The sequence below is a fragment of the Gasterosteus aculeatus genome, chromosome 20 (genome assembly GCF_964276395.1).
Source record: "Gasterosteus aculeatus chromosome 20, fGasAcu3.hap1.1, whole genome shotgun sequence".
Taxonomy (NCBI): domain Eukaryota; kingdom Metazoa; phylum Chordata; class Actinopteri; order Perciformes; family Gasterosteidae; genus Gasterosteus; species Gasterosteus aculeatus.
This window is the reverse complement of record NC_135707.1, coordinates 4,040,917-4,064,517: the sequence shown is the minus strand read 5'-3', so window position 1 is coordinate 4,064,517 and position 23,601 is coordinate 4,040,917. Positions and strand designations below refer to the sequence as shown.

The 23,601-nt window shown below is 43.1% G+C and overlaps 3 protein-coding genes across 3 annotated transcripts; all 3 read left to right on the top strand.

Annotated features, from left to right (window-relative positions):
* The first annotated feature begins 482 nt into the window (after positions 1–482).
* Positions 483–3,370, top strand: lamtor2 (late endosomal/lysosomal adaptor, MAPK and MTOR activator 2). Its single transcript, XM_040164876.2, has 4 exons — positions 483–730; positions 1,393–1,555; positions 1,680–1,769; positions 2,862–3,370. The coding sequence occupies exons 1-4, from the start codon at positions 663–665 to the stop codon at positions 2,916–2,918; spliced, it is 378 nt and encodes a 125-aa protein (XP_040020810.1). The 5' UTR covers positions 483–662; the 3' UTR covers positions 2,919–3,370.
* Positions 3,371–4,495: 1,125 nt separating this feature from the next.
* Positions 4,496–11,886, top strand: rab25b (RAB25, member RAS oncogene family b). The gene is made up of 5 exons (XM_040164533.2): positions 4,496–4,905; positions 8,914–9,109; positions 10,871–11,064; positions 11,169–11,249; positions 11,329–11,886. Exons 1-5 carry the CDS (start codon positions 4,869–4,871, stop codon positions 11,445–11,447), a joined length of 627 nt encoding a protein of 208 aa, XP_040020467.1. The 5' UTR covers positions 4,496–4,868; the 3' UTR covers positions 11,448–11,886.
* A 1,458-nt stretch (positions 11,887–13,344) lies between these two features.
* Positions 13,345–22,975, top strand: rab11al (RAB11a, member RAS oncogene family, like). Its single transcript, XM_040164531.2, has 5 exons — positions 13,345–13,930; positions 16,972–17,167; positions 17,877–18,070; positions 19,465–19,545; positions 21,182–22,975. Exons 1-5 carry the CDS (start codon positions 13,891–13,893, stop codon positions 21,319–21,321), a joined length of 651 nt encoding a protein of 216 aa, XP_040020465.1. The 5' UTR covers positions 13,345–13,890; the 3' UTR covers positions 21,322–22,975.
* Positions 22,976–23,601: the final 626 nt, after the last annotated feature.

Genomic DNA, 23,601 nt, shown 5'->3' with positions numbered 1-23,601 from the left:
CCTGTTAGTTTTCTTGTCATGTGATATTTGGACGGTATCAGAAGTAGATCTGTATATGTCTTCCTTAGAAATCCAATCAATTAATTCAAATACTACAGTGATGACATTATTTTAAGTAAATGTAGCTTACCATAAATACTAATCCAGTTACCATAAGTCTGTATTGTGCCTTTTATCAAACATAACAACACAGTTGTTTTAATTATTAAAAGGTAAATGACCCATTTGTTGTTACTACTCATTTTTCCGTTATCTGGCATTCCATGTACTAAACTTACTAGCTACAGACGTCAGAAAATGCCGTGCGATGAAGTGAAGCGCTCCTCTGAAACATCGAACGGATGGTCTTTACTAATTCTGTAAATACTTAAGCCTGAATTGGAGTATAGACTATTTAGCTAAACCGCTAGCTAATTTAAAACACTCACGTAAACTACAATACACTCTTAGCTAAGTAACTTTCGTCATTTAGCTGACGGTGAACAGTATGTCAGTAAATAACTTCGATGACTACAATTCCCACAATGCATTGTATGAATGCATAAAACCGGAAAAGGAAAAAAACGTCAGCTGACAGTACTCTGTTTAGTTGAGTGTTGCCTGACAGTTCAAAGGCCTTTCATGAGAGATTAAAAACCCACACGTTAGTGAGAAAGTGAGCTATGTTACGACCGAAGGCGCTGACGCAGGTTCTCAGCCAGGCGAACACCAACGGAGTCCAGAGCACTCTGTGAGTACGGCTAGCTAGCAGGCTAGCGCTATGCTACATGCTACATAAGGGATGTGCTTATTGACCATTTTACAAAGTGTTGTTTGTTATAACGGTTAAAACTGGCCTTTTTTAACACTGCATGGAGAGACTAAACGTAAGCAAACGAAGATCAAATCTAGACGTGCGAATCATCCCGTGATAACCATTAAATAAGACCAGTTACTAGCTAGTAAAGTCCACCACATATTTTACTGTGATATCTTTTTTATTTATTTTTGTCATGTAATTATTCGAGCACTACTAAAGTTGATTGTTTAGGTTCACTAGTTTGCATTTAAGTAAACACTTCATATAGTGATTGCATTTCTTCAGATGCTCTTATTTATAGTTTATTTGTTGTATGATATTTGAGTACAATTAAAGACCACCAATAAGGTGCAATATGCTGCATTACAACTTACCATATCAAAATAAATTGCATATAATTTTATATGGAACAAGCATTTTATTGTTGGTGGAATTCTATTTTTCCATTTACATATCTATAGTTAGCTGTGTGGCACGTGATGCGTTTTTTTATATCTATGAGGAGAATACACAAATAGACTCTGTCTATAGTAAAATCATTTCAATTCTTCATCTGATGGATACTGAAACATGCAACCTTCGATTCCCACCAGCCTGTTGAATAATGAAGGTTCCCTTCTGGCCTACTCGGGTTACGGGGACACTGACGCACGAGTGACAGCCGCCATCGCTAGCAACATCTGGGCGGCCTACGATAAGAACGGCCACCAGGCCTTTAACGAGGACACGCTCAAATTCATACTCATGGACTGTATGGTAAGTAGTGCATTTCCTCCAAAAACCATTTGCTGTTGTTCTCAAGCATGTGATCAGTGACCGAGATATAAACAGTTTGAACCTGGGCGCTTTGTTCCTCTCTCCTTCTTGTTTTACCTCTCAGGAGGGAAGAGTGGCCATCACTCGTGTAGCAAACCTACTGCTGTGCATGTACGCCAAAGAGACGGTGGGCTTTGGGATGCTTAAAGCCAAGGTGAGTGTTTGCCTAGCAGTCGGTGCTGACCTCATTCATTGGTTTCCCGTACAACCAATATCCTGATTTCACTGCCACTGTGGTTCATGCATCGCTCGGGGGTTGGCTGTACATGCCCAGCTTATTCGTATATTGCGGGGGTTAAAGCACACACCTTCTTAATGGGGCCTTTGAAGGTTCCCGACCTCCCAACACGTCAGTTTCCACAAAATAAATGATCTTGAACGTACTATAATTTAGTCACAGTTCCAGCTGGCTCGTGGAAAGTAGTCGGCCATAAAGTCAAATATCCTCAAGATAATTGTGGATGCCTTCACTTAGTCTGGCCACTTGGACTGAAACATTCTGTCATACAAGCTAATCAGTGAAGATGTCCTAGAAAAGAATCGCTTAGAAACAAGTGGGAAAATCATTTCTTTTAACCTGATTTGGGCATTGTATGCACAGCATACATTTTGTATTCACTCTTCATGTGAACCTTATTCGTCTTGTTATTATTTTATCTCATAATTTTACGTGTGGCCCTTTTCCAATGTTGTCTTACAATGACAATGTTCTGCATATACATTTGACGCAGGCACAAGTGAACAAATCTGTCAGAAATGCAAACGGGGGTTTGCATGTTGATGTTTGCCATTCTCAAACCTCCAACATCATTGTGAGCGATATCTTCTGAATCAGAGACTTGCGGGATTGCACACATTCAGAATGCTCAGAATACCTTCACCGGCAGATGAAGTTAATTAGCGGCATAACGACGCCAATAGCGAAAATATCAAATAGCGTAATAAGCTCTAATTTAGCACAAGTTAGGGGCCACGCTGCCCCTCGTGACCAGATTACTGTAAATAACTAAAAATGGCATTTAAAATATTTACTTGTGTTACGCTACAACAGCAGCCATGTTTTTAGGTTGTATTCGTTGGTCAAAGGTTACTGTGACCTCATAAAACCTGTTATTGCCCATAACTCTAGAATTCTTACACTTATCATGAGAGTTTCACACAAATGTCCAAAAGGAAAGAACATGAAGTGATTTTTGTTTCGGTGGTAATCGTAGGTCACATTGTCCTGTGTATGTTGTGTTCTCAGGCAGATGCCCTTGTGCAGTACCTGGAGGAACCATTGACTCAAGTGGCCGCGTCGTAGTAGAGAAGTGACCACTGTGTCAGCCTGGAACAAAAGCATCACATGATTCAGGCCATTCATGGACTACTGTAACATTCTGTGTACATGCATTAACATGTGAGTGTGAGTGTGAGAGAGCGCGGGGGGGGGGAGGGGCACTGTCGTTATAATCATGGTATTGAAACTAATGTGTATGGGTTTTCAACACCTTGAGCTCATCCAGTTCTTCAGAAAGTCCACATCCTCTGTCAATAAGTCTGCGTGTACGACTGCTGGGATGTTGATTCGAACATATCTGATTTCAGTTCATCCTTCACTGATCCCAGTTGAGCAGAAAATGTAACATTTCAATTTTCAGAAGACTAAAATGATTTGCTGAAAACTTTCATAAGAAAGTCTGTCTAATAAAATGCAGTGATGATTACGCCATTTTATTTTAAAGCTGTCAAATAAAAACCTTTTGGGGAATAATATTCACTTGTTTATTTTGTCTTTATGCCATGAACTGAGTGCTTGGTGTGTATGGGCTATTGTATTTCTGCTCAAAGCTTTTGTATTTAGGATTAAGCGTTTAAAGCAGCCAACGTTTCAGTATTCTCTAAATTATCTAAATAGTTGTGGAATCGGTTGCTTTTGTGTCTAATAATAAAGCTCTGAGAGTATATCGACTCTTCGCTGTCCTTGCTCCGAAATGGTGGAACGAGCTCTCTGAAGACACGAGGACCGCAGAGAGCCTTCACATCTTCCGCCGCAAACTAAAGACACACCTCTTCAGACTTTACCTCGACTAAAGACTAACAAATTGTAGCACTTAGATTGTACTTGTAACGTCACTCATCTATAGCAAATTGTAAATTGGCCTATTTGAGGAAATTGCACTTTCTTGTTTCTTGTTCTCCTGAGTTTGTACCCTATGGTTGAATGCACTTATTGTACGTCGCTTTGGATAAAAGCGTCAGCTAAATGACATGTAATGTAATGTAATGTATATATTGAATCAAGATAAAGCACATTAGATGTATTTTTGATTGGCTACATCATTACGCTTTAACAAAGCTGAGGCTTGTTATACCTGCAGTCATCAGGACAATACAACATCCTCATGTTCAGCTCTTATTTGAAGAAAAAGAAATAACATTCCATGATAGTTTTCTCTAGCCCTCTAGCTAGTCACATTTATGGCTCAGAACACAATATTTAAGAGTGCCTGCAGTTTGATTGACCTTTTCTTCAGTAGAGGTCAATAAAATCGTCGCTAAAGGACGATGAAAGATGTTTGATAAGACACCTCAAAACATCAGGTCCCAGATTTATTCAAAGTATGCAAAAAAAAAAGTCTTCTTTTAGAAATGCATCTGGAAACATGTTCGTCAAATAAAGAAAACAATTTCCCCAAATGACTTATTCTGTGTGACCGCAAAAGAATCAACACACACGTTGAGCTTCAGTAGAAACTGATAAAAAAAAAAAGCTCTGCAGCACGATATCACAGAAAACCCGGTGATCTCTGGTTTCAGAGCCTCTTCCTGCTTCATGCAGCCAATGAGCAAACCGGCCCAGCAGGAGGCGCCGGACAGCCCCCTTCTGGCTTGTACCTGCCCAGTGGTTCCACCTGTCCAACCTGCCCTGCATTAAGACACGCCTCTGCAGCTGCCCCACCACTCCCTGACACAAGCCCCGCCTGCCGCAGCAGAACAACAACCTGGATACACTCAGCGTGTCTTGTTAGAACAAGGCAGCTTTGTAGCTCGGACAGAGACTGGTGGCGAAGGGCAGAAAAAGCTGGCGAGTGGCACACATGTGTCGAAACAATTCCGCAGCCACACTGTTTCTGGAAGGCCGAGGATCTGAGGAGGAGGCTGCGTTGTGGCGTGAGTCAGCGTCCTCTTGCACCCTGGACCTGCAGATCAGCCTGTGAGTGCTGGAGACGCGGCAGTGAACCGAGGGGCGGCAACACTGAATGGACAGAACATGGGGTCAGATGAGGCCTACAACTTTGTCTTCAAGGGTGAGTGCCCGCTGTCCTGCCTACTTGATCCGATCCCCTCGTGTGTCTTTAAAGTCTTCGAAAAGGGGTTGTTGCGTTGCCCTTCAAATTATACTTCCTTGTTCACTAGTAACTTGCCTATTTGTATGAAGGGGAACGTGTGATGTGTGTGGAAAATGAATGCAATATTCTTTTAGTGATTGACAGCCTAGTGGGATGAACAATACACGCTTAAGACAACTAATAGGCTCAAAGTCTGTGTTTCAATCATTTTTAAACTCTTTAGTTGACGGATACAATCCCATTTCAGCGCGTTGTCCTTGTCGGAGCAAGCAGTAAGCATGCTACAGGTGTCGAAACCAGGATGTGTACTTCATTTCCTGCTTATCTGTGGCATCCCGTGCAGGAACAACGTAACAGAGCGTCTGGTTTAAAGCCCCTTTATCAGTGCCGGAAGACAAAGGGCATCACGGGAGCTTCCTTAAACTTCTGTAAAAGTGTGGGACTTGAATCATGCCCTGTTCCACTCGCTCCATTCATTCAGCACTCGACTTACAGGGCACAGTAATTATTTCTCCTGTGCAGCAGGTTACGGTACCGGGTGGCTCTTAGCAGATGTACAAGAGAAGTGAAAGTGGCTCGGAGAGGTGATTTGGTTCCGTTGCAGCACTTTGACATTTGGGTACAAAGGGCGATGTTGTTAGAAGGCACCGCAGGTGAATATTAAATCGTGAGAAACTCCTCCTGTATCAGAGTTGCATGGAAAAATGAGAACGGTTTTCTTATCTCTACACTCGCAACTATCAGAGCCACCGGCCTGAGATGCCAAAAAGTAGTTTACATTTGTGCAATTCCACCCTTTTAGTCAATTAGTTCATTGTGCTTTATTCGTGCTTAATCATTTCATTACATCTCCGGTAAACACACGATTTAAAGTGGGACTTTTGCATTATTGTTTGCGGAGAAACTAAGGTTTGTTTAATCGATGATAAAGAGTATACGTGTGTATTTATTTTGTCAAAGAAAGCTCCTTACATTGCATTTACAACTTAGCTTAGCATAAAGACTGGAAATGCTAGCATGGCACTGTCCAAATGCAACAAACCCACATTTCACTCTGAAGCTCACAAATCAACTCGATATATTTCATTTGATCCGCGTAAAGAATGAATTGTAAAAAGGTCAAGTTGCATTGTGTTACTGAGGGCCGCGGGTTCATCCTGTACAGCGTTTACGTGTAATGTAACTCGGCACCACTGTACACCTGCATGCTGTGGAACGGCTCTTGACTTTCGGGTTATTTATTGTCACATGCTCACCAATTACGGGAACGCAGTCGTCGGCAATACAAATATTAGATCTGGCTCCCTCCAACAATGACCATTAGATACGTATAAAGAAAACAACGCTTGTAAACAACGAGACTCTGACATAAAATAGAGCAGATAAAATATAGAAATAATTATATGAAACATACAATATCAAATAAAATGCTATATGAATAAATATAAACAGGGACATGCAATCGGAGATGAAAGCAGGTTTAAATCAGTAAGTAAAAGTATAAAAGTCAGAAAGAGACCTTGCTGATGGCAGTAATAAGTACAGTAGTCGCTTTTCCAGAAGCACAATTCACCCCTCACTCCATCACATCAAGTTCTTTCTCAAGATCAACCCACCAGGCTCGAAGGCCTCTTGTCCTGTATCGCCATAGAAACCAGGGGCGGGAAGTGTTTGCATAAGAAGTTACTGAGTGGCGGTGGAAAAGAGGGGGGAGGGCGGACATTCTCACCTCGCCCATTGGAGAACAAAGCAGTGCAGTGATCTGAGTACGGAGTGAACAATTACCTAAAACAAGTCCAAGTGGAACAGCGTGTAAACCATTGTTTTGCCGTGGCTTCAGACGTCAGGTTAACCATTCCGTAAGTCAAGGACCGGGGCGAAGGGCTACCAGAGGGCCCCTGTACGGGAGGAGAAGGAGCATTTCTGTATCTGCTGTTCCGCAGCTGGCGAAAGGATTCGTGAACTCCATCTGAAGTTTATTCTTGTCTTCTCGAAAACAGCTGTTCAGAAAACAATCCCTCCACAAGTTCCATCGAGTAGCTGCTGGTGCTTTCAATCCCATCGTCTCCATCGGCAGATGGGGTTTACCGCGGCGTCAAGGAGTCGTACAAATCTGCATTGATTTTCGGAGCATTTTAAGGACCTCTCGTCCATCCATGTCTGCGTCATGGATAAAGGTGCAAAGTTTAATCTAGAGCTTGGAAAAGAAAAAATAACTTAGTGACTCATTTAGTGACTTTAGCTCACATCACATGATCTTCACCAGCAGGCGGGTGTGGAAATGATGACAAACTCCATCTGCTAAAGAAGATGTGATATGATTAAAAGTTCATAAACTATATGGTTGCTCAGCAGGTGAGCTATAGGTATTCTACACCAATCCAATACTATATAAAAGCCCTATATTGAAAATGTCAGCACAGAAATACTAGAAGCATAATATTCCTTTATAAAAAAATGAATTGTGCATTATTTTAAAAAGCACCAATCATTTTTTTTTTATAAACCAAACTTATGTACAAAATATGAAACAGTAAATACCTATCTACTAACATCGCTATATACACACCCATCAACATTTACTATATTTTAATCCTAATTCATAAGAAACAGCCAAACAAAAATGTGTGGTTTTGAAAATGTTAAGACTGGAGCCGTGATTTGTCCTAATATTTTTTGGGGAATCGTCCACCTCCGTTCCTTCAAAGCTTGATGCCCAGTAAGCCCCAGGAAGACCAAAGCCTTTGGCTTCCTTCATTATAGTTTTTGTATGGCTTTAAGAGACAAGATAAGACACGTTGATTGATGACTTTTGTCGCGAGGTGTCATGCAAACACGAGAGTAATGTCGATCTTGTCATTTAACTCTTGGCAAGAAAGCAAAAAAAAGTACACCTCCCAAAACACCCGACTCTTGTCCATGAGTCGAGTCCATGCTAAATATCTTGTGGAGATGTCACAAGAACTTGGATTATTTCCTCAGCGTTCACCGGCTCACACGCCTCAGCAGAAAGCCGTGACTTGTCTTATATCTTGTGCAGAGATCCCAGAGCCTCTGGCTTTTCACAGTGTGCTCATATTTTCCTATCTGTGCCAATTAAGCCAAGCCTCTTTTTTTCTGAGTCAGCCACTAACGGCTGAGCCAGACATTAGTCACTGGGGGAAGAAGGGGGTGGCTGTGGGTTATTTCTCGTTCTGTTTACCAGGTAGGTTCTTCTGACCGAGATCAAAGGCAGCTTAACTCGTTCCACCTGATTCAGGATCACCTCACCCTCTCACGGACGGCTTTATTTCCTCAAATAAAGGTTCACTTGTTTCAACGTTTCTGCTTTTGCTTTGCAGAAGTGAAAATAATGGAAGAAAATACAAATGAAAAATACATACATGAAAATAGAGCCATTCAAATATTTGGAAGATTACAGACAAACGAAAAAGAGAATTGTAGTTTGTAAAGTCTTATACTTCTGCAACCGCATCTCGGCCGCGACTGCTTTCAAGCCTGTGCTTATCTTCCTTCACTTGGTACCGTCGCTGCTTTCTGTCTGAATAAAGAAGTAAATCAATTAAAGATTTGTCATTTCACAAGTGCATGCTGGGCCCAGAAGGTCCTCGGTTATCTCCTTAATAATCCGCTGAATTGTGTTACAGGCCAACATCAGTTTCACTCAACTTCTCTAGTCGTTATTTGCTCTGCTTTAGTTAAAACACGTAAATAATTGATCTTTGAGGTGTGGTGCCATTTTTTTTAATCGTACATCAAATCCCCGGTGGTGTAATTACTCCCAGTATCAGACAGCTAAGAATGAGGGTTTACGGAGCGACCGAGACCGACACGCCTTAAACAAGACGCTTTGAACACGAAGCTTGTCTCCCTCAAGAAATGTTATTCAGTTAAGTTTTGCAACAACCAAACCCAAACTGTGATCCAGGCATTTGCGTTACCTGTGTTTACCTGTGTCCTCCGCAGTGGTTCTAATCGGAGAATCCGGTGTGGGAAAGAGCAACCTTCTCTCCCGCTTCACCAAAAACGAGTTCAGCCATGACAGCCGCACAACCATCGGAGTGGAGTTCAGCACACGGACGACGCAGCTCAGCGGCTTCACCATCAAGGCCCAGATCTGGGACACGGCCGGACTGGAGCGATACCGGGCCATCACTTCTGCGTGAGTGCGGCGATCCGTCACGGCTTCCATCTACTGAACCGTCTCCCCAGCAACCGGCTGACGTGAACCCAAAGAGGGCTCCTGTGACCTCGTGCCCTTTGGTTCAGCCGGGGAGCAAAGTCTCGAAAGACCTTTGATTGTGTGTTTTTTTCCTGCGGATGCTCTCGATGGTGTCCAGGTGGGGGATTGGCAATCGTAAAGGATTTCCTCGCTGCATTAGCGTTGAACATGAGATAAAAATGCCAATAGGCTGCTTCATTGTGGCTTTGATGGATAAATCAAAAACAAGTGGCTCACAGAAAACTGTTTCTATGGTACACTAAAAGAATATGCCCACATTTAGGGAAACACGGTTATTTTTGTTCCCGTTTAGATGAGGACATCGATACCACCGCTCTGCGGTTAGCTTAGATTAGCAAGACAACAATGGGACAAACAGCTCGCCTGATAGCCATCACTAGACAATGTCTGTACGCACAACTGGTTGGTTCTGCATTGCAAACACTTTGCCTAAAAGTCTCAGTTAGTGGAGATGATGATGGTTCGCGCTGCAGGATTCTTTTGGGTAAAACAATGCAACTTTTGGTAGCAAAGTGCGATGTGCGTTTCTGCACACGTGTCACAAATCGGTGCTGAGGTACCATGTTTTGGAAATTTGCCCTGATTTCTTAAACATGCAGGCACGCTGACGTTTAAAGACATTTTCTGGCTTGCTTTCTTGCTCCTTAGTCGTTGGGAAACCTGTATGTCGGCAACAAGGCGGTGGTGTCATTATCAGTCAAAACACACGCAAGGAGAGGATCTGATTCCACAGTTTCCTCTCACATTACCTGAGCAGCAAACGGCACATTCTGCTCTCGTCAGTCCCCGTTCTGACTGAGGACGCTCCTGATTCATTCTTCTAATCAATTCAACTAGATGGATTAACGGCGTGGAAATTGGTTTTAAAACAAGAGCACCATGTCAGTTTTATTTTTAAGACATGGAAAAATCCGAGGATATGCTACACTGCTGGATTAACTCCTTTCTGACAGCTCGGATTTTGGAGTAATTACTTGCCGACTTATTCCAGTATGCTAATTCTCACACCCATGGAATTTCCCATTTGTGCTGTAACAACCGGCGAAAACCTATTAAAGCGGAATTAATTATATTGCTGGAAGAGGGAAAGCGAGATATGTTTGTGAAGGAAGTATCGATTGGTTCATGAATTCAGGGCGATCCCCAGACGTTGCGTTTTTTTACAGTTGACAGCAAGAGTAACTGCTTATTCTCCACAAAGATTTAAGACAATGGTTGAAGCGGCCAATCAATATTCCCTTAATAAGACTGGGTTTGTGTGTGTTTTGGGGAAAGGGGTCACTAGCTGTGTTGAGCCTGGGAGAATTATTTCCCTCAACTCTGTGGAAATGTTACGTCATCTTTAAACGCCAACTTCACGGTCTTGGTTCACTGCTCTTACAACATATTTTAGGTTTCTGCAGCAATACAAACCAACTGTAAACAACCCGCTGAGCACCAAATGGGGGACAGACACAGTAGGCAGGAGGTATGAGGGGAACAAACCCACAGCTAAGAGGCGGTGAATGCTGGACTTAAATTCCTCATTCGGTCAAAAGCATGACACCAAACGAATGATTATGTTGCTCCTTAACTTCTGAATGTGTATCTATTTGTTAACAAGTTTGCCATATCATGTTAAAATGGGATTGAATGTTTTTTCAATCCAGGGGAGTAACTGTAAAATCCATCTCTGAACAGGTACTACAGGGGTGCTGTTGGAGCCCTACTGGTCTACGACATCACAAAGCACCTCACCTACGAGAGTGTGGAGCGCTGGCTGAAGGAGCTGTACGACCACGCTGACCCCCACATCGTGGTCATGCTGGTGGGCAACAAGAGCGACCTGGAATCGGAGAGGGCCGTGCCCAACGAAGAGGCAAAAGACTTCGCAGGTACAACTTCAACAAGTGTTGCCGCCGTGTGCTCATTTTTATAGAACCTTGAATGCGTGATGATTAAAAAAAAAAAAAACTAATGTAGCTTTTTTACTATCTAGAAAAAAATGGACTTTTGTTTCTGGAGACGTCTGCTTTGGAGTCAACTAACGTGGAGGCAGCATTCAATGACGTCCTGTCAGGTAATTAATTGCAATGTGTTTTACACTCTTACTCAGATGAAGTGTAATGTGCCTTTTTATATTCATTTTCTGCCAACAGAGATTCACAGGAAGGCCAACAGTAAGGAGGTGGTTCGGGGGCCCATCAGTGCTGTGACCTTGAACAGCTCCAGTGCAGAAACGCCAGAGGAGGAGAAAGCCTGCTGCAGGAACATCTGATCTCAAGATCCTCCAGGAGCCCCCGGGGGCCTCAGGTGACCTTCCCCCACAACCCGGGCTTGAGATTGACGGGAGGCACGCGACAACCCCGGGGCCAATACAAACTTTTTTTGGCTTAAGTGATGCCTTTTATTGTGTCAATAAATGTAGCTGGTGTTCAACATCATTCGTTTAAGAGTCTCTGCTGGCTATGGAACGTAGGTCAAAAGTTAAACACTTAACCATGAGACCTGTAAGGTTTTATATTTATAATCCATGCACAGAATTGGAGCACTGTAGACGCATGACGGTATGTGTAAATGTAAATTGCACATGACTCTTTTATTGTGTGTTGGTGGTACTGTGGGTCTTGCTGTCACAGCTGCGCATGTGCTACGGCTCATGATCGCTTGGATCAATGGATTGCAATTCTGTTGAAAAATAAACGATTCGTGGAGAACTTGTGCGTGCCATTTGTGACTGAGGACCCGTATTTTTCTCAAAGGACGTGTAAATAAAGAGATGAATGATGTCCATTTAGCTTCTCTCTCCGGGTGCTGGCATTGAGAACGCTAACTCACCGTCACACTGGTGTGCAGGTACCCCATTGTGAGTTTAGAAAACTATCAAACTAAAGGTTTGAATGGGTCAAGGGTACGCAGCCTTTTCAAGCATTACATTCATTTTTCTTCTGAGGCATTGGCCGATTAATTTAAGTTGCCAAAACCTTTCTGGAATGATAAGGTGGAAATGTCAGTATCAGTAAAACCAAACCAGCTGTCAGTTTTATGGTATGTTATATTATGGATTGCTTAATTACGGACGGAGAAACAAGACCATGTGGCCTTTTATCAAACACAAGGTGTCTGCCAGTTAGTGTATGATGACGGATGAGCAGTGTGTAAAACCTGTGTGATATCTTATTTCATTGATGAGTCGATGCATATACTTGCTTATACTTTCAAGGTCAATCTCAAAGACAGGGACATTTCCAAATTTCAGCGTACTGAATGCCACTTTTAGTGTCCATGTGGATCCCTTAAATGATGGAAGTCTGCATTTGACTGCTTGACATATCCTGAATTTTATTGTCTAAATAAATTCTTACTTGACAAATAAACACTATTTCAACTTGAAAATGTAAATGCTTTACTTTTGTTCTTGGCACGGAATGTTGTTTTTCAGGAACGTCAGTATAAAATAACATAGTTTTGCATAGAAAGTTGTGAAAGAAGAAGGGAGGGTTTGATAAACCTGTTCTGCAGACATGGTCTTTACTTCCTCAGTGTTTGGCCTCGATGAGAGGCCCTTTTCACAGCAGCCATTTTGACATTTCTTTGCAGGTAAAACATAGGTGTAATTAATGACATTTATTAGGGCCCTATTTCATTTGGAAGGACACATTTGGACACAATAAATAAACACTGCATGTCTATAGGGGTGTAACTCCTTTTCATCATGGCATAGGCTAAGAATTCAATTTTTAATAAACAGTGTCGATAATAATAAATCATAATATTGTAAAAATGCCAGATTCAAAAGCGACTTTTTAAAATATTTTGTATTGCCTGAACAATAGTAAAAGCCCCATAGATAATCAGTTTATGTAGGGCAAAGATAACCATTACATTCCTACTTTTAAGGAGGCCTAACCAGCATTCTAATTAGAATATGTCAAAGTAGTTGCTTATTCATTTTTCATTTACTTATCATTACCACAATTTTAGAACCATTTGAGAAACCTAATTCATAGACATTGAGTTATTAAACTGGGACCCAGTGTCCCCATGGACATCCCAACAGGACAGCACGCTTTACATTCTCTGTGTGTCTACTTTTGTCCTCCTGAGTTGAACACGTTGATTAAACTAGTTCCGCACTCGGCTACCGCGACACGCGCCGCAGTAACACGTTCGTCATACCTCGGTCGGCCAGCGCGGCTCCGCTTTGCTCCTAATGAATTCCCGGCTCCGCGTTACCTGTTGACGCTCCGGGCCGCTTACGTCATCGAAGTTAACTACCGAGCGGCACCGATAACGACCGACGGCGCGCGAGGGCCAATCACGTCGATGGCCGTGACAGGTGTCGGTCCAGCGGCCAGCCATTGGGGGAGCGGGAGAGGGGCGGGACACAGGAAACTGACGTTACGTCGCATCCTCGGCAACGGCTGGTGACAGAGGGCGAGGAAGACGAGGCGAAACTTTCTCAACCGCCAGTTGCCATCGGCTCGCCTTTATGCTCGATAACAGCCGCGGTGTCGCAGTCTCTCTCTCTCTTTCCTTTTTTTTGTGTTTTACTTTGACATCGTTCCCTCGGCTTCGCTGTCGTCCGAGTGAGACTTCCGCCCGAGGCTGACTCAACGTCGAAGTCGTCGCGTCGCGAAGTAGCGTCGAGTTGAAAACACGCCACAAGTTGGCTCGACTCGACGAGTTCAGCCACGTAGAGACGCCGGAGAAGCGGAGCTATGACCAACCGAGAGGACGAATACGACTACCTCTTCAAGGGTGAGTAGCTGTCGGTCGGTCTCGCTAGTTAGCTGAACTTCGGCGCCGAGCCCCCCTTTCGTCACCTGTCAAGAGGCGGTGACCCGCGCGCCGAACAAGAAGGTGTCGCGCGACGTCAGAGACGAGGGCACCTGCTGCCTCCGAGGACGCGTCGTGTGCACACGGTGCTGCACGCGTCCACCACGCACAGGCAGCTTTTTGAGGTACCTCAGGGACCCTCTGGTACGTAAGACGTATGACGTAACCGTATAAGGGGGAATGCTGTGTTTATAAACAAGGGGGGGGGGGTCACTCACTATCTGTGGCAGGGCAACAACCCCAGACCTCCATCCATACCTTCATCCATACTTAATAGGATAATAAATGGAGTTTAGGTTCCTTGTTTTTTCCACCGTGTACTGAACTGTACCTGAATCCAAATGCCAAATCATCCCCTCTTTTGTCAATAACAGGTAATGCCGCCTTCAATTGTAACGCCGCCTTAACGTAAATACTTACCATCCCTCAATATGGTCCAGATCATACGCCACAGTAAGTTTGCCTGGTGACTACTTATTTTAAAACAAGGTCCTTTTTTTTAAAGGCAGAAACATTATACCACAGTGTGCCGTCTGGTTCAAAAATACTGTGTATTTGGGCTTCATGGCTACCTAGTACAAAAACTAGTTCATAGTTCAATCTTGTCAAAAGCAAAATGGAAAGCGTCTGTTCACTTAGAACACCCGATGTGTTGTAAAACTGGAAATACCTGCATGCGCTTTGTGTGTTTAGTTTGTGTGGAACTATTTTCTGAGCATCGAGAAGATGAGATTAACTCAATCGCTCACTCAACCACAGCTACGATGACATGACTCATGACGACCAAAAAGCAAATTTGACTAAAACTCATTGCAAGGACACTTAAAAAGAATCTGGTGTCTTTTCCGTCCTCCGCTGGAACCAGGAAAGAGCTGAAGCAGTACTGTCACGGCTCGCCTTTGTTCCCACAACCTCCTTTTGTCCATTGCTGTTAGATTGCCCGAGTCAAGTTTGACAGGCTGTTAGTGAGTCATGTGAACCCTATTGATGGCGACACGTCAAGTGCATGAAGTCCGCCTTCATTTGACTGTCCATGTTCATTTTAGTGACTGGTATGAGCCTCAATACTGGGTATTTGTTGTAGAAACGTTGCATACTAAATGATAAATTCTTTCTTTTTTTTCTGCCCAACTGATCATCATATGTTACGGTCATCTGCTTATTTACATGGCTAAACAATATGTGTATTTTAAATGTCATTGATGCATTTTACTGCTATGAAATCAGTACTGGTGAGAAAATAGTCACTCTGCTTTAATAGAAATGGTGTCTTGATGATTTCCAGCATTATACACTGCTTTAATTCCACATCAGTTGGACTTAATGTGATAGTTAGGTTATTCCATTCACAGGGATTCAGGGGATATAAATTGACTGCACAGGCCGAGAGCTCAGATTCTCAGTATTATACTCCGTACAATTCTGTATTTCTACTGTACCTTCTGACAATTATTATCTGGGATGGATACCTGGGTGTGGTGATTTCTGTTGTAATTGAGAGGTGTCATATCTTTTTTTTTAAGCTGAAGAATGCAAACCCAACAATAGTGAGTGGGCGTGTACCGCGGCCGTGATATTACCCGTCCCATGTCAGATGTTTACATAATGTGTTTTTGTCCTTCACCCGACTCTTTTGTCTTTGACGATATCAAGAATAACAATCTTACGTTGTTTTAAGTCACGTAGAGGAGCCAGACTGGTGGTGTGTGAGGTCTAAGTCAGCCCTTTTAATACCAACAGGTTTCTACTCGTGCTTGTTACACCACAGCTCCGTAGACTCGGTATTGCTTAAATGCGAGTGGAGACACGGTGGTTGGTCAATCCCATTTCAACATTCCATAATAAGTTCCTATTCCATGGTACCAGGGAGGTGTGTTGTTGGTTCGTTTTGACACACTGACTCACCTGCCAATTGTGGAAGTAGTTTTGTGATAAAAGACCCACCCTAATAATGCCCGTTTATGTACACTGCAGGTCCAGAAGCGGAATCGCAGCATCCACACTTCTGTTTTTCTATTTTCAGGATTACACAGTATAAGGAATAGCTCAACATTGTAAATCTAGTTATTTACAGTCCTAGTATAATATAATCCGTAAGGGCTCTACTTGCGTTTGCATGTGATCCAAAAGCAGGGCCCTTTCTGAGTGTAGTCTTCTTTAATGTTAGCTTTAACAGATTTGTATGCTTTGATTGTGATTGGGGAGTGTAAATGGTGACCTGAAAACTAAAGTAATTAGAAGGGAGTGCTTGGCATTTGCAAAAACTTAAGCAGAGTTTTGGCTCCAGAGTTAGTACCCAGTTTTAGGTGCGGAGGTCTGAAAATTTTCAATTCAGGTTTTAAAAAAAAAACGAAGGGGAACTTAATTTTTACTAATTAAGTTAAATAACAGCGGTATAATCTATGTCTCAGTTCTCCTGGTGATTTAAGAAAAAGCATTGAACATAATCATTCAAATGCTCTCATGACCAAAGTACATTTGACTGGTGAAATCTGCATCGTGTTGCCTGTTTCGCCTGTTTCACCTGCTTCCAAACTGCGGGTATTTCCTGAAAAGATCAGATGCTTCTAGTATTGTCTGCTCAGTGGGCGGCCTGTGAGTGTCTGCCAAAGTGTGGCCGGGAGCCACACACACATGCGTCATTGAATCAGGCTATCTGAGAATACGAAGGATCAGATTTTATTTAAGAAAGATCGACCCATCTTGTTTTCTTAACATATTTATGGTTTACATGAATTTTCCTCTACAATCAAGTATGCTGATTTGTTTAGGCGCAATGATGTGTAAGTTTATTCTCCATACGTGTTTTTCATTCATGACAACTTGATTGTTTTGTACCACTGTGTAGAAAGTTGAATTTTAAAAAGTGAAAATGGTGGAGAGCCTCCAATAAACCCTGTAATTGACGCGGGCTGTTCATTCTTTATCTGAAATCCCCCCCCCCCCCTTGTGTCTCCCTGTAGTGGTGCTGATTGGAGATTCAGGGGTGGGGAAGAGTAACCTGCTGTCCCGCTTCACCCGAAATGAGTTCAACCTGGAGAGCAAGAGCACCATCGGGGTGGAGTTTGCCACTCGCAGCATCCAGGTAGAGGGCAAGACCGTCAAGGCTCAGATCTGGGACACGGCTGGACAGGAGCGATACCGCGCCATCACTTCCGCGTGAGTACAACACAGTCCTCGTTGAAGCCTTTGTGGAAGCTCCTTTACATTGTTGTGATGTCTGTCACACATAAGCAGTGATAATATCCACTTCACACAAGTTCTCTTGAGGAATATGATGTGTCCTCAAATGAGACTCAGCGGTTTAATTGTCAATGTTCTCGCTACAGATTCATAGTAAGCACAGGACTGTACAAGAGACTTTTATTGTTGTGTTTTGAAAAATGTTATTCACAATCCCATGTTGCTTCACTGCATGGAGAACGTCTATGGTTGTGGGAGAGTCATCCACAATGCATCATTTCAGTTTAAATTCAGTCTTCCTAAAATAGTTAAAACAATATATTCTCTGGAGGGATTAATTCTACAACTGCAACCTTTTTGCCCCGGGGCAGGAAGCGTTTTGTTAATCACAGCTTCCTCTTCGTCCCTCGATCGAGTTCCCGTCCCAACGTTTGACGCTCTTTTTTTAGTTGCCGGCCTCGATGGCGTAACCGACCCTGAGGCATTGGCATGTGCTGTACACGGCCCCCCCACAGGCACCCAGGAAGATTTTATAACCAGTCTTCAATTAAAAATAAGTAACGTCAGCCGATGTTCCCTTGTCTTCTGAGCTTTGTCTGCTGTTTTTTCAACGCGCTGTGACAAGAATAAGTTTGCTGCTTCGGTTTTATGTATTTCATGTTCACTTCCTCTCGCGTTTTTTCAGGTACTACCGCGGAGCAGTTGGCGCTCTCTTGGTTTATGACATTGCCAAGCACTTGACGTATGAAAATGCTGAGCGCTGGCTGAAGGAGCTGCAGGACCACGCGGACAGCAACATAGTCATCATGCTAGTGGGCAACAAAAGTGATCTACGCCACCTGAGGGCGGTGCCAACAGATGAGGCCAAGGCCTTGGCAGGTATTGGGTGTGCGTGTGGACTGACTCACTCCTGCCACGTTAAGGTTGGGAAATGAGCTAGATGAACTGAGCTGGAATCGAGCTGCCGTAATTAGATTTTTAAGACTTGTAGCCTTGCAGTACAGTTTTTATTCCCCACCTTGAAACTTTTTTTTTTTTTTACACTTTCCTTTTTTATCTTCAGATTGTTGGGCCACGTGTTTTCTTGTGCCCTTGAGTTTCTCGGCATGGGTCCAAGTCAGTGATGTATTTGCTTGGACTGGTAAATGACTCTTGGTAGGACGACCTGTAAGAACGTCCAGCTTGTTGATTTATATTAGAGTAAAAATAATTATTTTTCTTTGCTGGAAGAATACTCTTATTGCATTCTTAACTGACTGATTTGTTTTCCTGGAGCACAGAAAAACAATTTCTGATGCCTAATTTACATGAATACCATGGGGGCGGACGTGTCCATGCAAAGTGTGTCGCAATGCCACGAGTGAAGGGTTTCCTAAAGAACCCAACAGTGAATCTGATGTCTCACTGTGTGACAATGATCCCCTCGCATGTGTCAGTGACAAATGTTCAGCTCTATACTTTGAGTCAGAATATACAGATTGTGAAGAAAGGACAAATTGAGATAATGAGAGTGATACATGATGATTGCCAAGATAATATGTCAATAATATATTTGCTGACTTCAAAAATGGGACATGTTTCTTAGTTCTATGTTATGTTTTTGTTTGGTCAGATCAATCAGGCATAACAAGCCACATTTCTGACTTTTTGATAGGATTTTTGTCAGGTTTTTTTTTAAACCGTTTTTTTTAAATAGAAGGCATTTTTCACATTAAGAAACAATATGATTTGATGGCTAAATTCCATTAAGCCGCTTTGGTTTCAGGGCCCTGGCTCACTCTCACAATGCTTCGCAAGGATACATAAATGGAAACGTACAGAGTAAACCATTATTCCTTATTTGGATACAGATTACTCTTGCCTTAGTCCGTATATCCTTTTTTTTTAATAGAATTTGTATCCCGGCAGACTGTATTATTTGCTTTCAAAGGGTTTTCATGGTCAGAATATGAACCATTATATTCCTCATTCTGCCTTTGTGAATAACACCATTGTATTTCAGCACATTGTAAATATATAGCAAACCAGTCTGCTGTCACACAACCCATTAGATATCCCATAAGTACAAAGCTGTTCACTGAGCACTCAAACAGGAAGCAGCTGAAATGACTAACCTTCTACGGGGGAACCCTGGAGTGAGTGCATTATGCAGAAGAAATCAATTCCTGAATCAGTGCTGTGTTAATGCCAGTCTAACACACATCAGCTCAGCATACTTATGAAAGTCTAAAATGATGCAGGCTTTTCACAATTTTTGCATGTGTGTTTTATAGAGAAACATGGCCTTTCTTTCCTGGAGACGTCCGCGTTGGACTCCTCTAATGTGGAGCTGGCTTTCCAGACGATTCTTACAGGTGGGTTTCACACTTGTGCTTATTTATTGCCAGTTTGAGTGTTTAAGTCAAATTAGAGTGAATAAATGAGGCTCCTAAGTCATCAAATGATATATGTGTGTGTGTGTGTGTGTGTATAAATATATTTATATATTCACACGTATCTATCTATATGTGTTATAATATTACAAACCCACTGTATATTGATTTGGCTGAAAGTGTTACATTTCCATCCAATCATTCAATGAATGTTTACATAACACTCATCCTCTGCCACTAGATGGCAGCAAAATCCATCTTATCAGTTTTCTCTGCCCATCACTGAATGGGCACTCTGTGGTAAGGACACCACCCAAATAAAATACGATGGTTTTGCACAATGAAAGAGCGCTCAGCCAACCAGTGGCAGAGAGCGCTGTTGGATGTCTGACGATCACTGACAAACCGCTAACGGTCTTTGGTCACAATACCACAAAGACTCACTGTACCAGACGCATCTGTTCAAGATGCTGGTTCAGATGTTTTTTCACGCAGATGTCTACAAACTGTGTCCCTTGGAGAAAAATAGACGCAGTAACTAGTGCATCAGATGTTGTTGATTTGGTACCGTGTAGAAAAAAAACAACAACCCAATTTCTGTGACAGAGTCAACCCCTGGAGTGCACAAAGGAGCAGTCCAACAGCGAGTGATGCTTCCACTTCAATTGCTCCAAAGGGCTATCAATCTGCGCCACTTACTGTTTATATCCTGCTTCTGCTCTGTGTTCAACTCCCAGAAGCCTCGGCCGCGTGAGACATTCTGGCCCCACCGCAGCTTTATCAGTAACTTAAACGGTAACATCAAACCAACAAGCCTCTGTTTAGCTAATGTAGCTAATTAGCTCGTTAAGGGACGAGAAAAGAGGAAGTAAGCTGAACGTTAGCGGCCCAGTTAGAGCTGAACTTTAGACCCAGCGGAGCAGAGAAGTCGTCGTGTGTGTGTGTGTGTGTGTGTGTGTGTGTGTGGGGATATCAGCGCCAGACGGCGTGTAGGTCAGTCCTAGCGGATTACGTTGTCTCTGGAGTAATGGGTCATGGTTTCTCCACCTGACGTGTCACGGCACAGTGCGTTTTAGTTCTTTCTTGCCGTCGACTACGTCGCCGCCACATCACATCCTGGCGCTGGATGCAAGAAGAGCAGCCGATCTGGCAGCGTTCTCTGTGGGTGAGACGCACGCGGAGGGATTTACTCCGTCGATTGGCTGAATTGACCATCTACTCTGATTGCACAGCCTTCTCCTATAAGGTCACCTGTGTTTGTTCGAACAGCCCTGGTCTGCTAAATTTGTGACTTTGTTGTATTTTCCTTCCAACACGGGAAAGCAGGCTCACAAAATTAAATCCCACAATCTATGATATTTATTTGGACGATGCAGTTTTTAAATCTAAACTGTAGTGCATATTGTAGCGCAGAATGCCGAAAATGAGACGCAGCGCTGCCACACGATGCCAGTCTAGGAAGGAAAAGAATCCTTCTCTGCTGCCAGCAGTCTGGATACAACAGTTGTTGTTCAGTTTTGCCATGTTGTTTGTCCTCATCACAATATGTCCCACTATTGGCTGGATTTGTAGGCATCTACAAGTAACTCACTCCCTTTCACCCTTCTCTCCATCACAGCCATCTACAACATCGTGTCACAGCGGCAGATGTCCGGGCGAAGCGACTCCGACTTCTCGCCTGCTTCCAACGTAGTGCCCATCACGGTTGAGCCCACCCAAAACTCAGCCAATAAGGGCGTCTGCTGCCAGAGCAACTGAGGCCTTACCACTGACCTCCTCCTTCACCTCCGAGCAGTTGGAGAAACGACCAGATAGACAGACAGACAGAGACAGACAGATGGAACGGGGAGAAAGGAGAGGCAGGTACAGACTACACAGAAGAGTTTATTCATATGTTGTCTTGTTAAGACAACGTGGTAGAGTTTGAAGAGGGGGACCGGGCAGAGAGGGGCAGTAAAGAAGTTTAGACGGGGTTTGCGGTGTGCAGGGAAAAGTGTCAATGGGAGGGAAACTGGTGAGATGCCACGTACATCTGGTGCATTAAGCATTTTAAAAAAAAGAGGAACCCGATTAGAAGTGATTCATAATCTGATGAACAATGTAACGCGCTATGAGGTTCCTTTTTTTTGTATCTCATCATGATTTCTGTCTTTCAAAACTGTCCTCCCTTTTTGAAAGCTCTATTTCTGCCAGTAAATGCTTTATCTCATTTCCCCACCACCAGTATATTGGGCAATAAAAATCCACATCCAAAAGACCTGCTACCCTTCTGTCGCCGCAGTCATTCCTATTTTCTCTTAAATGTATAGTATTTAGAAAAATAATGTCTGGTACAATATTTATTGAACATTAGATTATGGTCTTCTCCAGCCAAGCGGTTTTGCAATTTTAACACCATTTGGTTCAGATCCTACCCAATGATGGCTTTGCAGAAGAGGAAGCTCTCTTGCATTTCGGTGCCCACAATCATATCAAAGCAAACTCTCGCACGCATTTACAAGGATTTCAAGTCGTCCTCTTTTTGCTAAATGCTAATGCTGGAATTTGGTCAAAGTCGGTTGAGTGACGTTGTGTTCCACTCGCGAGCAACAACATCCCTCCCCACCGGTTACATGTCATTTCTTTCTAAAAGCTGATCTGAAGGCTTCCCTGCCCTGCGCACTTTGTTCTCTACAGATGAGTCATGCTCTTGCAGCTATCCCGTCTCATTTAGAGTTAACGGCGCGCAAAGCTTGCGTCGCTAGTGAGCGAGTTTACCGCCTCACATGTCGGTGGGATGCCAGCAGCGGCTCTCCTGACGGCCGTTTCCCTGTTGCGCCCGATTTGGGGAATAGGTTTGAGTGCCTGGACGAGCCTGCTGCTGTTGCTGCTGCTGCCTGCTTGCTGGGGATAGATGGTTGGATACTGTTTCAGGGGATGAGTTAGTGAGGGCTCTCTGCCCCGCTGCTGTGGTCTCTGATGCAGCCGAGATGGCTTGTTTTACTGTAAGTGAAATCCTCCACTGCCTGCTACCTGCTCCTCCCCTCTGTGTCTCCACACTGTATGTAACTGGAACAGGACTCTGCCTTCTGGGATCTCCCTGAGGTCTGCCCTCGCTCTCACTTGTCTTTATTTCCTGTGGAGGGGGCGGGGGTTGTATTCGGGGAGCCAGGATTGGGTTTGTTAGTATCTAATAGTTTGATGGATCGAGGGAACGGAGAAAGGAGGGTTAGCGTTAGGAGGGTCTTAATTAAATCCAAAGGTTATGCACACCGATGGTGTTTATCCTGGTTATGTGTTTGTACACATACACACTAACTTCTGAGACTTCAGAGGTCTTAAACTGGGTGGTGAGGGTTAGGGCTTTTTAAACATTTATTCTAATATATGTATATTTGGACTGCATATGTATAAATAAATCTTATTTGTTATAGCCCGACTCTTCTCATGTCTCTCTTAAGATGCTTTAAACGACAAAGGCTGCAAGTAGCTGGCTTTTTCATTAATGAATGTGGTGGAGGGCAGAATCCATTTATTAACTATTTCTGCTGCTGTTAAACAAAATTATAGATCCTGTGATAACCGGGATTAAAATATATCACCATAAGCCATAAAAAAGAATAAGAAGAAAAAGAATAAATGCAAGGGTTACAATTCATTTCATTTTTGTTTTATTAGAAACATTTACAATACATCTTGAATCTTGGAAAAATAACAAAGAACCAGAACTAACATGGCGCAGATACAATAATAATAAAAATGTCCCCAAAAATGTAATTCACAAAAAAAACATGTGCTATAACAAATAAACCTGCAATATTGCATGCCTTGTAATGGCACGGCATACTGTAACAGAGTTCAAAGACTTCTCTTTTCCTTTTTTTTCATCCATCAAAGTTTGACGGTCAGCCACCGGGGGCCACGTCGGCGCCCCTCTTCCACCGTCCACAGAGAAACCAGAAACTAACGCCAGCTGATGCTGACCCAAAAAACTAATGCACTACGACCACTATTAGACCGGCATGAAACACCTCTACTGTGCTGGAACATTTGGAAACG

What these genes read in the sequence shown, in the direction of transcription:
- lamtor2 (XM_040164876.2), top strand. Translation starts at nt 663, where the DNA reads ATGTTACGACCGAAGGCGCTGACGCAGGTTCTCAGCCAGGCGAACACC. An exon ending in AACGGAGTCCAGAGCACTCT is followed by an intron (nt 731 to 1,392) that starts GTGAGTACGGCT and finishes GATTCCCACCAG; the next exon opens with CCTGTTGAATAATGAAGGTT. An exon ending in TCATACTCATGGACTGTATG is followed by an intron (nt 1,556 to 1,679) that starts GTAAGTAGTGCA and finishes TTTACCTCTCAG; the next exon opens with GAGGGAAGAGTGGCCATCAC.
- rab25b (XM_040164533.2), top strand. Translation starts at nt 4,869, where the DNA reads ATGGGGTCAGATGAGGCCTACAACTTTGTCTTCAAGG. An exon ending in TACCGGGCCATCACTTCTGC is followed by an intron (nt 9,110 to 10,870) that starts GTGAGTGCGGCG and finishes ATCTCTGAACAG; the next exon opens with GTACTACAGGGGTGCTGTTG. An exon ending in AGAGGCAAAAGACTTCGCAG is followed by an intron (nt 11,065 to 11,168) that starts GTACAACTTCAA and finishes TTTACTATCTAG; the next exon opens with AAAAAAATGGACTTTTGTTT.
- rab11al (XM_040164531.2), top strand. Translation starts at nt 13,891, where the DNA reads ATGACCAACCGAGAGGACGAATACGACTACCTCTTCAAGG. An exon ending in ATACGACTACCTCTTCAAGG is followed by an intron (nt 13,931 to 16,971) that starts GTGAGTAGCTGT and finishes GTCTCCCTGTAG; the next exon opens with TGGTGCTGATTGGAGATTCA. An exon ending in TGAGGCCAAGGCCTTGGCAG is followed by an intron (nt 18,071 to 19,464) that starts GTATTGGGTGTG and finishes TGTGTTTTATAG; the next exon opens with AGAAACATGGCCTTTCTTTC.